General features: G+C 47.6%; 1 protein-coding gene across 1 annotated transcript in view; it reads right to left on the bottom strand.

Annotated features, from left to right (window-relative positions):
• PAFAH2 (platelet activating factor acetylhydrolase 2) overlaps window positions 1–14,602 on the bottom strand; it is a 31,611-nt gene that overhangs the window by 13,758 nt on the left and 3,251 nt on the right. Inside the window, exons 2-7 of the mRNA XM_032301912.1 lie at window positions 10,676–10,816; window positions 9,559–9,712; window positions 8,897–8,993; window positions 4,261–4,329; window positions 3,742–3,883; window positions 2,651–2,764 (exon numbers count right to left, since the gene is read on the bottom strand). Coding sequence (XP_032157803.1) covers window positions 2,651–2,764; window positions 3,742–3,883; window positions 4,261–4,329; window positions 8,897–8,993; window positions 9,559–9,712; window positions 10,676–10,765 — 666 coding nt within the window. The 5' untranslated portion in view covers window positions 10,766–10,816. The remainder of the gene's footprint in view (window positions 1–2,650; window positions 2,765–3,741; window positions 3,884–4,260; window positions 4,330–8,896; window positions 8,994–9,558; window positions 9,713–10,675; window positions 10,817–14,602) is intronic.

Raw genomic sequence — 14,602 nt, 5'->3', positions numbered from 1 at the left:
GTGCTCTCCTCTGCTCTCCCCAGTTTCCATCCTGAGGCCCTGTACCTAAATTCTCTCCCTTTGCTTAGTACCTTCAGACCAACAACTTGGCTGATGGCCGCTTCTACTTTTTTTTCACAGGTTAATATATTTATATATGCGGAAAATCAGGAGCATATAAGAAGTCACCCACGTACCACATTCCCTTTCCACATAGTGGCCCAACACATGTCCCCAAACGGGTCAGTTTCTTCAGTGTCTTTGGAGAGCTTACTTACGCACACACAGGTAAATGCGAATCTCTACATCCCCACTCTTTACACAAAACTTACCTTTGTGCATAATAATATTAGTTACAGAAAGACCTTCCTTATCCTTTCTTATAGCTACATCTAGTTTCCCCATGGCGTAGATGGCTGGCTGATCACCAAATCTGTCTTTCTTCTTTCCCAACATACAGCTGGACTCTGTTTCCCAGCAGCTGGACGTGGCCTTGGGACTGAGTTCCAGCCAACAGGAGCATGAAAGCGGTATCTCCACTTCCAGGCCTGGCCCATAAAAAAGTGTTTTGTATAAATCTCCATGCCCTTCCCCGCTCCTGGCTTAATGCACACAGTGGCCTTGGGTTTCACAAGTGGAAGAGGCTAGAGCTATAAGCTAAAAGGAGCCTGGATCCCTGAGTCACCCCTTGCAAGAGGAGCACCTATTTGCAACTTGGCGTGGGAGAGAAGTAAATTTGTATTGCATTAAGCTACTGAGGTCTGGGACTTAGTAGTTACAGCAATTAGCATTATCAAAACTAATATCCATTGTCCCATAATCTATTCAACGACTTCCCTTACTGGAGAACACTTAGGATATGACCAGTCTTTTGCCATTACCAACAGCAGTGGAACGAATAACCTTGTACATATTATCAAGCTGCACGTGCAGATATCTACAGAATCCATTCCTAGAACTGGACATCGCTAGGTCAAAGAATATGCCCGCTTGTACTGCTGATAGCTATTGCCAAACTGCTCTGCGTGGGGCAATCTGTACTCTCACGGGCAACCCAGCACAGTATCTGCTTCCCCAGAGCTTTGCCAACAAGAGTGAGTAATCAATTTTTAGAACTTACTCTGCTAGGTGAAAGTGTTCTTAGCTGTTTTTATGCCGTATTTCCCCCAATGATAATCCAACTGAACTCCAGCCTGCCCAAGGCCTGTCACAGGCTCAGAGGCACGCAACCCTGTACTTCAGTGCCCGGAACCCTGTCTGTCTGCTAGGGGCCGGCAGCACACAGCGCTCTGCTGGAGAAGTGCTTCAGATGTCGGCTCCCAGCTGCCCTCCAGGCAGATACCGTGCCCTGGCTGGCCTTGACTCGACCAGAGCCTTTAAAAGGCATTTGCTAGTAAGTCTGTGGGGCACACAGCACAGGCTTTGGGATCAAAAGGCCCCAGTTTGAAGTCTGACTCTACCACTTACTTGACTGTGTAACCTTGGGTAGATTCTTAGCCTCTTTGATCCTTGGTTTCTTTTTATGTAAAGAGCTAATAATGCTTGCTGCATAAGTTTCTGTAAGGGGCTCTTATCATTTTAAGTACTCATACAACAGTAGTTGTTAATTTATATATACGTATGTATGTATGTACATATACAAACACACACACACACCCCATTCTCATTTGTGCAATGGCATACTACATGGCTATCAAAAAATCATGCCATAGAAAAATATTAACTGGCATAAGAAGACATTCAGACTAGTATGCTAAGTGAAAAAAAAGGGCCACAAAACAGCATGTATTAAATAATAACATTATTGTTTTTAAAAACATAAACATATGTGTTACGCGTTTTAAAGGAACTGGAAAGACAAACGTCAACATGCAAAAAGAAAAGCTTTTTTTCTTTATGCTTTTGTGTGATTTCTTGGTTCTCTAAATAGAGCCTGAGCTACTTTTGAACTCAGGTGGGAAAGATGGGGGGGTGCGGGGTGCTGGGAATGTATCTGCATAGGAACCAGATTCCAGAGCTGGAACAGTTTCTATCCTCCTGGAAGGATTTTTGGGATTCCCTCAAAGGAAAGAATTAGAAAAGAACACAGGTTGTTCGTTGCTCAACATCCCTTCCTTTGGGGAACGAGACATCTTTCCCTTATCCACGTGGCCCTGTAGGGATGCCAGTCCTGGCGCTCAGGTTCCCCTGACCCAGAAGTGGGTGTATAACGTAGGCAGGCCAATCAGAACACCCTGTCCCTCTCGTACAGTGACCGGTCTGGAAGGGACATGTAACCCAAGCAGGGCCACAGCCTTCTCAGAACAGTGGAAGCCACGAGAATCTCTTTTCCTTTTAAATTTGAAGCTGCATTGAAATATAGGCTTGGGCTGCCAGCAACCAGGGTTCCTGCCTAATGGGGAGAGTCCGGTGAGAATGAAGCCCACACATTGAGTGGAAGGGAGCCAGGAGAAGAAGAGAGAGTGCCAGAGCCTTGATGACAATGTCTGAGACCCTGGATCTCCCTACGCTGGCCTAAAGCCAGTCTGCGTTTGGTCTTCTTCACTTATCAGAGCCAATAAATTCTCTTCTAGTTTAAGCCAATGAGTTAGGTTTTTGTTATGCGGAACAGAACAGACTCCAAGGTCCTGATGAACACATATGCTCCAGGTGACACTAATTGCTTTCCTACCTTCAAGGTCTTCAGATCCAGCCCGTCGGGCAAGATATTGAGGACGATCTGCCCAGCAGTGACCTCTTGCAGGATCCTCAACACTCGAGTACACTCGCTCACCCTCTGATGCACCTGCAACACAGAGTCGTGGTGGGGGCGGGAACAGAACACGGCACAACCGTTCGGCAAGAACCTCACTCTCTGACAGAGCCGAGGGAGGGTGTGGGGAGAGCATGCCCACCTAGTGCTCAGCAAGCACCGTGGGCTCCATGGCCTGAGAAAGGCTCGGCAACCTCCCAGCAGCTCCATACAAGCGCCACCTAACGGTCCACTGGAGTCAGCATGGCCCTTCACACTGCCCCCCTCCCCATGGGGCGTCAGGAGGACCTAATAAGACAACATATAGGAAAGCACCCTGAACACAAAAGAAATAAGAGTGTTTTTTTTTAATCAACCCAGTACTGGATTTGACTTCCCTATTTATAGCATACATCTATTGTTTTCATCTGCCTAGCGCTCACATACCCCCAATTCACCCACTACCCCTCACTTTTGAGGACTGTGACCCCCTCAAATCTGTCAACTTATTTCTGATGAAAATTTCCCATTTGGATAGTTCTCCTGGGCCCAGAAGCCTCCCTCCAGGATTTTTCTTTCTGCAGCTTGAGGCAGGTGTGACAACTGCGGGACGACCCTCCAAAGAGCCCTATTCTCTCCAGTGGTGAGGCCAAGTATATGCAAACTCAGTCTGTCCAGAGCTGTGGTCTTAACCTTGTGGTTCTAAGGCAGTCTGCAGATAAGACCAACCAGCAGAGGAGACAGAGAAGGAAAAAAATCTTGATGGTATCGGGCTCCAGTGGTCCTGCCCCTTACATGCAGCCTGTATAAGCCGGTCAATTCTCTGGTTTGATTAAATTAAGTTTCTGTCACCTACAATTGTGAAGAGTCTTGATTACTACCCCCTTTCTCTGCCATGGCAAGCTCAGACCCACTCTGAGTGAGATTTCAGGACAGAAGATCAAAGTCTTCTTAGTTCAGTCTTCTTAGGGACTGTTAGTGTCAGGAGGACAGGCTTATGAACTCCCCCTCCCCAACAGGCACAAGCCTACCTGGCAATTCCGGACATGGAACTCTTTCTCCCCTTCCTCAATCTGACGGTAAGGGATCCATTCTTCCTCCAGCGGCTCGGGAGCTTGCTGGTTCTCCCCCGGGGCCTGCTTGCAGAAACAGGTGGTCGCGGCGGACCCATCCCTGAAATACACGTGCCGCTGGAGAAACTAGAGGACACCCTTGAGCTTATTTTTCCCCTTTGCCAAATCCTCCATTTCCGCCAAGACACTCTAGGTCATCTTTTGGCTAGCAGGGAGAAAGATCTGGGGCCATACACAGGAGAGTAGAAAAAAACACTGATTTTAAAGACTGACTTGGACTTGGGCCCCAACTCAGCTGTGTCCCTTCCAGCAAGTGAACCTTTGAACTTTGGTTTCCTTGTCTTGAAATTGAGTAGAATACCCGCCTTGCATGGTCATTGTGAAGATTAGAAATAATATACGGGTAAGGGACTAGCCTCTATCCCAGCCCACTGGCGGCTGCGAATCCAAGAGTTCATTATGGCCTTCACCCCTCACCTGTGCTCCGGGACAGCAACCACAAAGCCGTGGGAGGCCAGCTCCATGCAGAAGGCTGAATACAGCGTCCTAGAGTTGCGAGAGACAAGAGGAGCGCTCAGAAGAATGGGCCCCTGCAGCCCCCATTCCAACCATGCTCTGCTGGTGACCATCTCAAAAGACTGAAGAGAGGAAGTTTCACCTGCAGCAACCCTCCCTCTTCAAGGTGCTTTCTTTGGTTAGCAGAGCACTCGTCTCCCCAAGGCTCCATGAAGCATGTGTAAATCCATCCATGGTGTTTTCAACCCCACACAAACCCTGATTCCTCTCCACCCACCCCCAATACAGTCTGGCTACTCCAACAATTGCATTTTTATTGTCTACGTATTCTTGTAGGTCTCCCAAATTAGCAGGTCAGATCCATGGAGACAGGCACTCTGGCCCTTTCTGTAATATGCAAATATGGACCTGTCATTTAGCATGTCAATTTGTCCAGCCTCCAACTTCCTAGAAAAAAAGGAATACGGCAGACACTGTCAACTGCCTAAACACTTATTTTTCTGTCCTCCTTAGTAGCAGAATCTGATTATCAGCTGAAGATGCAGATATCAGTATGACATTTGTGGCCTCCCTTGCAGCCAGGTTTATGTATGTGATTAAGTTCCAGCCCGGCAACAGAAATATAATGCTGCCCTCATAAGTAACTGAAATTCTCTAGTAGATATATTTTTTAAAGTTAAAAAAAAAAGGTGGAATTAATCTGAATAATATATTTTATTTAATTTAACAGAGCCAAAACATTATCATTTTAACATACAATCAAAATGTCTGAGTTAGGGGTGCCTGGCTGACTCAGTCGGTAGAGCATCTGATTCTTGATCTCGGGGTCATGAGTTTGAGACCAACATTGGGTATAGAGATTACTTTAAAAAAGAAATGTGGGGGGGCGCCTGGGTGGCTCAGTGGGTTAAGCCACTGCCTTCGACTTGGGTCATGATCTCAGGGTCCTGGGATCGAGCCCCGCATCGGGCTCTCTGCTCAGCGGGGAACCTGCTTCCTCCTATCTCTCTCTCCGCCTGCCTCTCTGCCTACTTGTGATCTCCCTCTGCCAAATAAATGAAAATAAAATCTTTAAAAAAAAGAAATGTGGAATTAATGAAATATTTTATTTAGCTCTTTTTTCCCATATGAAGTCTTTGAAATCCAGTATCTTATAATTCAGCACATCTTAGTTTACACCAGCGATATTTGCTATGTTCAACAGCCACACGTCGCTAAAAGCTACTAAAATGAACAGAGCAGCTCTAGTCATTGGGACGTAACCGACTGTGCTCCATAGAACTTTCAGGGGAAAAAAAAAAGGTCTCAGGAGAGTTCTCCCTTCCTATTGCCTGGAATGTAGATGAATGGCAGGAGCTACAGCAGCCCCCTGACATCATTAGACAGCTTTAGAGATGGAAGCCACATGGGGCAGAGCATGATAAAAGAAGTTCCAGTAACTCTGTGAAAGTACCATATCATCTCTGTCTACCACTAGCGTTCTTTGAGCTGAGCAAGAAACACATTTCCTATTGCTTAGGCCACTACTGTTGGCGGTTTTTCTATTATTACAATTTGCCTGGATCTTAACTGATTCAGAAAAGTCAGGAAGGACAGACATTACATTTCCTTTCACCTTCTCTCACTTTTCCGAGGGAGGCAGAACCAGAGAGATCTCTGATCCCTTCTCAGTTCAGACTGTGTAACCTTCAGCAAGTCTGCCTTTCAGAGCCCGTTTGGTCATCTGTAAGATACACACCCCCACCGCCTACCTCACGGGACTGTGTGGAAACCAAAGGAACAATAGCACATTGCAAGCAGGGAACGTTTAAATGCACATACTGCTCCCTGGGGTGAGGACACATAGGTCTGGAAGGATTTCAGATCCTGAATTAACCACATACGCAACAGGAGGAAACCAGGCCCCTTTCCCTCACTGCCCTTTGGCTTGGAGTTTCATTCTAGCGAATGAAGAGTATTTATAACTGGGTCACCCAGGTCGACTGAGGTGTGAAGTCTCAATACCGATTCTTAAAAGACCACTCTCCAGTCATGTGCTCACCCGCTCTCTGTATAAAATACCTGTGAGCTTAGGAAAGAATGTTTCTGACTTCTTTTTCCTGCTAGACTATAGTCCTTCTGACGGAAGGGACTCTATCTTACTCACTAATGAGTAAAAAACCCCAGCACAGGCCCAGCATATGGCAGGTACTAAATTTGCTGAATAAGAAAGCGACACTGAAAACCATCCACTTGCCTTACGGCCTCATCTCTGCATTCACTCTCCTGCCACAGGCTACAGTTATGAGAGACCATGTTTGGGCTCCCCGAGGAAATGCAATTCTTTGACTTATCTCCAGAGGACTCACCTTCTTCTTATGCCACGTACTTGCTAAATGAATGAAAACCTAGCAAAACATAGCCCTTGCATTCACTTAATAAATATTCTTTGAGAAACTACGACTTTCCAGGTATTGTCCTAGGTACCAAAAGAGAGAGAAGACAGATATGGTTCTTGCCTTCATGGAGCTTACAATCCAGTAGGAAAGACAGACCTTAAAGAATAATCACATGTGTAATTCCTTCACTGCAATTGTGTTAAATATTGGAAAGTACAGGTTATCTAATGAAAGTATATTAGGGGAAAACGTGAACTAATGTTTAAGGGATGGGTGTCCCTAAGAAAGCCACATCCAAACTAAGACCTTGAGGGAGATCTGGAATTAGCCAGGCAAAGATGAAGGGGTGGGGAGCACAGGAGGAAGCGAGGAGCAGAACAGCAAATATTTCAGGCAAAGGGAAGAACCACAAAGCACAGAACAGATAAAAACTCTGAAGCAGAAAATAACGTAGTACCTTTATGTAAGTGAAAGAAGGTCAGTGTGTCTAGAGAGTTGGAGTGGGGCAAGGAGTAAGAAACAAGGCTGGAGACTGTCGGGGACATGCATCCAGGTAAGACAATGACAGGAGCTGAAGTAAGTTCAAGGGCTACTGTAAAGACGAAGTAGGGAAGCGACATTCATTCATTTATTCAACAACTATTTACTGAGCACCTACTCTCTGCCAGGCACTGTTCTAGGTGCTGAAATTAAAGGTCATATTTGCTTTTAAAACAGATCTCCCTCAGAGCACCTGGGTGGCTCAGCTGGTTGGACTCAAGTCATGATTTCAGGGTGCTAGGATCAGGCCCCACCTCGGGCTCCACATTCAGCAGGGAGCCTGCTTGAGATTCTCTCGCTCCCTCTCTCTCTGCCCCTCCCCTGCTCATGCTCAGTCTAGCTCTCTCTCAAATAAATGGATACATCTTTAAAAAACAAAACAAGTGGCGCCTGGGTGGCTTAGTCATTAAAGTGCTTGCCTTCAGCTCAGGTTGTGATCCCATGGTCCTGGGATCGAGCCCCGCATCAGGCTCCCTGCTCAGCGGGGAGCCTGCTTCTCCCTCTCCCTGTTCCCCTGCTTGTGTTCCCTCTCTTACCGTCTCTCTCTCTGTCAAATAAATAAAATAAAAATAAAAAACAAAACAAACAGATCTCCCTGGCTACAGTATGGAAAATGGTTTGGGGAGTGGGAAGGCAAAAACAGACACCTTTATGATGTGTGACACTCTAGGACATAAACTAGACTTATATGTTGATAATGAACACAGAGACAGAATAGTCACAAAATTAAACAGCAACATATGAATTACGGTTATTAAGCTACTTAACCGAGGGGCACCTGGGTGGCTCAGTGGGTTAAGCCTCTGCCTTTGGAACGGGTCATGGTCTCAGGGTCCTGGGATGGAGCCCTGCATCGGGCTCTCTGCTCAGCAGGGACCCTGCTTCCCCCCTCTCTCTCTGCCTGCCTCTCTGCCTACTTGTGATCCCTGTCAAATAAATAAATAATCTTTAAAAAAAAAAAAAAAAAGCTACCCAACACAGCAAGGTGGGGAAATCAGGCTCCACAGGAAGGCTTCTGAATGGATACTGCCTTACAAACATCAGGCAGAGTTTCCTGAATCTGGTAAGAGACCTTACAGTTCTCCAGCCCGTGTCCTCCACACAGAGAGCGAGCACTGTGTGTGCACGCTTGCTAGGTGCCCGCCTAACTGAACCCTCACACACCACGCAGAGGATATCAGGGCCCCAAGAGTTCTACGGCTGTCCTGCGCTGCCATGGGTCACAGCCTCCCAGGTTGGGCCCTGCACTGCAGGCATGCAGGGAGTGGGCCCGTGTCACCGCCACGTCGGCGCCATGGCAGAGCTGTCCCTCCACAGGCACTGAGGGAACGAGTCTGGCTGGAACACTCCAGCTCCTTCTAAGACTTCTGTGCTGTGTATATAGGAAGAGAGCTAGAAGTGTTTATTTATAAATGTTTCTTTATTTTTAAATATAATATAAACATGCAATCATGTCTGCTTATTCATTTATCCATGCAGGACCACGAGAAGTAAAGGATGGGAAGCCTGCAGAAAGACCCCACCAGGCGACAGAGGCTTAGGGACGGCCTTCATGGGATGGTGGACCCAGTGCTGGCAGATGGAAATGTCTGTCTCTCTGCCCCCTGAGAGTAAGTCAAGACTCAGCAGCTGCCATGAGTTAAGGGCTATGACAAGGTCTGAGGGACAGAAGCTCTTACCTGAAGGCTCCCATGCCATGGGAGAAGATGATCAGAGGATATCCGGAGTCCTTTGTCTTAAAGGGGCCATTCCAGCTAACAGGCAGGCGACAAGATCCTAGCAGAGACAGGGCCTATGTTACCTCCAGCTGCCCTGAAGCCGGAATCCCAGGGGCAGTCTGGGCAAAGGCATGGGTGGGGACATGTGCCCTCCTCACTGGAGAAGCACAGAAGCACCTTTACCCCTGAGCAGTCCAGGGCAATCAATCACCTTTGCTTTCCCCCTTTCTTCCTTAGAAAGTACAAATATGATAGAATATGGGAAGATAAATGCAAAGAAGTACCAAACAACTATGGGGTAAACCCCTGAGATGCCAAGGCAGTTAACTAGAGTTCCTCATGGTGAGGCCTTTGGGGGAAGTAGATGATTCAACATGACTTTACCCAGAGAGAGGAGAGCTAAGGAGAAACTTTCAATGATGAAGTGTGGATTTGAACCCAGGACAACATAGCTCTGTAACCAATGTATGTAATCCTCTCTTAACTCTCCACACCACATCGGCTCATGCATGCCCCACTACAAGAGGGCTGGATGATGCCAGCTTTAACAGTGCTTTGCCTGCAGAGGGATCTCCTAGGAACAAAACTAAAAAGCTGGGAATGGGGGGGGGGGCAGCACTTACCCACACCCAAGCTGAACAGCAACCCACCCCAGCGCTTGTTAAAGCGCAGGTAATCGGCCAGGCCCGTGCAGTACTCATAGCGGGGAATCCAAAGTGGCTGCTCTGGGGTCTCTTCTGCCTCTTGGCAGGGGTAGAAGAGTCGAAAGAAGCTTCCCTGTAGGAAAGAAGACAGCAACTGCTCAGAGCAAGAATCCAAGCCTGGTGAGATTTCTCTACAGGCACACTCAGGCGGTATGTGCGGTAGCAGCAAAGCAGGCCAGCAAAATGGGGCACTTAAGCGTCCATTCATATACCTGAATTTTTCATCCAGAAAATCCGGAAAGTAGCAGTTTTATTTTTAGCATACACGTAAGGCTTATGTTATTTCAAATAGCCGACTATATTTTCAATGACATCTGGGGGGCACTGAAATATTTTCAGTGCTTGGATCAGAGGGATTTAAATCTGTCCCTGAGCCCAGGCCTGGAGGAGCCCTGGGAATGAGATTAGCCCTCATGCTGGGGGGGCAGCATCTGGGGGTTACCCAGACCCGTTCTCGAGGCTGGCCCTTAGGAAGCAGCAACACAACTGTTTCACATGGGAGTGGGTGACAGGTCAACATGAAGTATGTGCCTCTCACAAGGGAAAGGGGGAGTCCAAGGGCCGGCAGAGAAGCACCTGGGAACTGGTGGATGGAAAGTCCAGAACCAAAGCAGGAGGGAAAATGGATAAAGGCAGGAGAGGAGGAGGAGGAGCAGGTCTTCCTACCCAGTTTGGAGAGTAAAAGGCCAACAGCACACGGTCCACTGCTCCCCCCTCACACCCTCAGGTTGGGACGAGACTGGAAACCTTTCCAGATCCGGCATCTGCTCTCAAGACTGCGCAGGGGATCCGAGAGCTGCCTTTGGAGCTGGAGCCCCTGCCTTCCTCCTAGCTGGCAAAAGAATCCATCTCTGGCTACTGAGAGCTTTCTAACAGGAAAGAAGAAGAAAAAGGTCAGGAAAGACGGACCTGGGGGCTCTATCAGCAAATCCAGCTCTAACTCCGTTTCCCCTGCTGAGAACCACACCTGTTAGGTTGGCTATTGACAGGGCACAGAAGGGGGGGGGATGTGCGGGGATGGAGCTGAAGCACTTACCTGGCGACCCTGTCCCTCCATCACATCCCCGCAGCCCACGAGGTGGGGTCCTGTGACAGGCGGGAAGCCCACAGACTGGTTCACCCCCATTTTGTCACCAGTTGAAACAAACAACGACCTGGGCAGAGCCGGACTTGATGGCTGAGGGCAGAACACAGAACAGCCTCTTGATGGTTTCCTTTTAGCTTCCTGTTGCTTCTATGTGTTATCTGTCACCCGTGTCCCACGCTCCTTATCACCCCATCTCCCTGCCAGGGACTCACTCCGTCTTCCACGTCATCTACTTTGCTACACTGACTTCGCCAAGGTTTAAGGGCTGCTTTGTTGTTGCTGGGAGCAGGGTGAAGGGACAGCTGGGGAAAAAGAGCCCCCATGCTCCCCAAAACCCACTCGCAAGGGGACGCCTGGGTGGCTCAGTCACAGGAGGGTCCGACTCTTGGTTTCAGCTCAGATCATAGTCCCAGGGTCATAAGATTAAGCCTTTTGTCAGGCTCCCCACTCAGCAGGGAGTCTGCTTAAATTCTCTCCCTCGGGGCGCCTGGGTGGCCCAGTGGGTTTAAAGCCTCTGTCTTCAGCTCAGGTCATGATCCCTGGGTCCTGGGATTGAGCCCTACATCAGGCTCTCTGCTCAGCAAGGCACCTGCTCTTCCCCTTTCCTCTCTGCCTCCCTCTCTGCCTACTTGTGATCTCATAAATAAATAAATAAATAAATAAATAAATAAGATTCTCTCCCTCTTCCTGTTCCTCCCCTCACTCGCACTCTAGCTCTCAAATAAATACAAATTCTTAAAAACAAAAAACAACAAAACCCACTGCCAAGTATTTACTCAGCACCTACCATGTGCCCAGCATGGCAGTAACTTCTTCAGAGACTGTAACCCAGACTGTGACCTCATGAGGCCAGGATAAGATGCATTAGTCGCTCTGTGTCAGCACTGAGCTAAGCTCCTTCCATATAGTACGTTATTTCATTCTCTCCACAACTCTCCGAAGAAGGGCCTAAGAAGACCCTGTTTACAGATGAGGAAACCGGCTGAATAACTTTCCCAAGTGATCCTGCTTCCCGGCTGCAAAACCAGGTCTGTCTAATCCAGACCTAAGCTCTTAGGTCTACTTGGATCTACTGATCCTGCTCATGGGGGAGACTCAGTTACCTGTCTACACAAACACAGACCTAAACTACTATAAAAGTAGCACTTGGAGGGTACCCAGGTGGCTCAGCGGGTTAAGCCTCTGCCTTCAGCTCAGGTCATGATCTCAGGGTCCTGGGATCGAGCCCCGCATTGGACTCTCTGCTCAGCAGGGAGCCTGCTTCCTTCCCTCTCTCTGCCTGCTTGTGATGTCTCTATCAAAAAAATAAAATATTTTTTTAAAAAAGTAGCAATTGGGCTGTGCCTTGAGGTAGATTTAGAGGCAGGGGAGAGGAAGGAAAGCATTCCTACAGAGGACATAAGGGCAGAGATGGAGAAGAGCAGGACGAGGCAGCAGATCAAGCAGCAGCCTCATCAAGCAGGTGAGCGTGTTCCTAACTAGCAAACATTCCTGTAACTCGGCTGCTCCCTAAATTGGGGTCAATGCCGTTGCTCTCTCCCTCTTCAATCTCATCATCCACAGCATCATCATCATCCTCACGACACTTACGGAGTGCCAGGAATTACACTATGTGCTTTAATACATCATTAATTGAAAAACCGAGATGAGGAAACTAATGCTTGGCAAAGTTCGGTAACTTCTCCAAGAACATCTAGCTAACAGAGCCAGAATTTGATCAGGGGCAACATGGCTGTTAACAGTGGAGAATATGGCCAAACTTCTCCATATCCATTCTATCCTGCCCTCCTATGCAGTATCCCTGTGGCTTGGGAGGCTTGGGTGGGTCTGACACCCCTTCCCTAACTTCTAGATTTGGGCCTTAGTTGACCTGAACCGATCAGTCCTTGGTGTCCCCTGGTCCGCCTCTGGATGAAGAGTGGGCACATGACATAATTGGTCCATTCAGAGTAAAGCCCAGGACCTTGATGGTTGAAGATGGAAATGTTCTTTCTTGTACAGTGATAAGCAGGTATGAAGCCTTGAAATGTTGCAGCCACTTTGCTACCTCGAGGATGAAGCTACCCACAGAGGACAGCAGCACAGAGAGAATCAGACAAATTGAGTCATATCTGTGAAGACATTAAGAATCTCTAGATCAGGGCGCCTGGGTGGCTCAGTGGGTTAAGCCGCTGCCTTCGGCTCAGGTCATGATCTCAGGGTCCTGGGATCAAGGCCCACATCGGGCTCTCTGCTCAGCAGGGAGCCTGCTTCCCTTCCTCTCTCTCTGCCTGCCTCTCTGCCTACTTGTAATCTCTGTCTGTCAAATAAAATAAATAAAATCTTTAAAAAAAAAAAAAAAAAAAAAGAATCTCTAGATCAGACACTACCTGAAAAACCTGACCGGCTTCTGGACTTTCTAGTTACATGAGTCAGTAAGTCCCTTTTTTGTTAAAACCAAATGACTTTAGATTTCGATTGCCTGAACCAAAAGCATCTAAACCAATACACTGAGTCCCAGACTCAAATTTTTTTGTCACTACACTATTCTGCTTTTTTTTTTTAAGACATTCTGGGATGGATCAGAAAGTTCAAATCCAAGTGTGTCTGGGCAAGAAGAGACCTTATAAACCACTTCTATCAATCCTTGCCATAATCATCTCCCACCCTCCCCACTACATACAGATCCTCAGAAGTTAAGCGAGCTGCACGTCGCAAGCAGAACTATTATCACACATACAACTCCTGGCTGCCAACTTCCAAATGTCTGGTCCAATGGCAAACCCCAAATAACCAAAAATCTGAATGTCATTCTGTTTAATGTAGGAATATAACAAATGATTTTCTTTCTACTACTCAGTAGTAGTAGAATGCAGTTCTTTTTAAAAAGAAACTAAGCTCAGGGCACCGGGGTGGCTCAGTAGGTTAAGCAACTGCCTTAGGCTTGGGTCATGACCCTAGGACCCTGGGATCGAGCCCTGCATCGGGCTCCTTGCTAAGCAGGGAGCCTGCTTCTCCCTCTCCCTCTGCTTGTGCTCTCTTGCCCTCTCTCAAATAAATAAAATCTTAGAAAAGAAGGAACTGAGGTCCGGATGCAGTCAGTGGACTGGCTAGCCAGAGAAGCTGAGTATGTGTTACTTAGTCTCACACCCTGACCTTTTCCCCCTCGCTGCTGAGGGCACACACGGAAGACATAGGCAGGGACGTATGACACAGAGCACATGACAATGAAGCAGCTCCGAGTTCTAGCTGCCAAAAAAGAGGGTCAGATAAGAGGATCTGATGCAGGAGTTCTGAGAAAAAAGCACACTTCTGTAGCTTGGCAGCAGAGGGCAGAGGAAGATGGCAAAGGTTGACTTTTCAAGTAGAAGAAAGTGCGTGAGCTAAGGCACAGAGGGGTAAGAAAGCACATGGGAGAAGAGAAAGGTACAATGGACATGGAAGGTAGCGGTCTCTCTAGTGCTAGACTAAGAAGCTTGAATCTACTCCTCAAATGAGTGATATTAAGTCTGAAGGAGCCAAGTTTGAGCCCAGCTCCCTTGCTGCGTAGGTTTTTTACTTTGGGCAGATCCTCTGATCTCACCGAGTCTGATTCCCCACGGGTACAATGGAAAACTATCCATCCTCGTAGGGTTGCTAGGGAGGTGAAATGAAATAATGCATTTAGAACACCTCGATAGTACCTGGCTCTCTCGAAGTATCCAGGAAGTACTTGTTGACTGAGTGGAAAGTAGAAACAACGGATCTGGCAAATGAGTGGATTTGGCGAGGCAAGGAAGATAGATGAGCCAAAGAGGAGTCAGGTTTCAGGACTGGGTGACCAGAATGATAGTAACTTCTTACGTGAAGACATTTCAGTCTTATCCCATATAGAGAAGAGTGCTTGGGATAGAAATC

This window comes from Mustela erminea, chromosome 10, assembly GCF_009829155.1.
Source record: "Mustela erminea isolate mMusErm1 chromosome 10, mMusErm1.Pri, whole genome shotgun sequence".
In the NCBI taxonomy this organism is placed as follows: Eukaryota; Metazoa; Chordata; class Mammalia; order Carnivora; family Mustelidae; genus Mustela; species Mustela erminea.
Note: the sequence above shows the minus strand (reverse complement) of the source record. Positions and strands in the feature narration are given on the sequence as shown.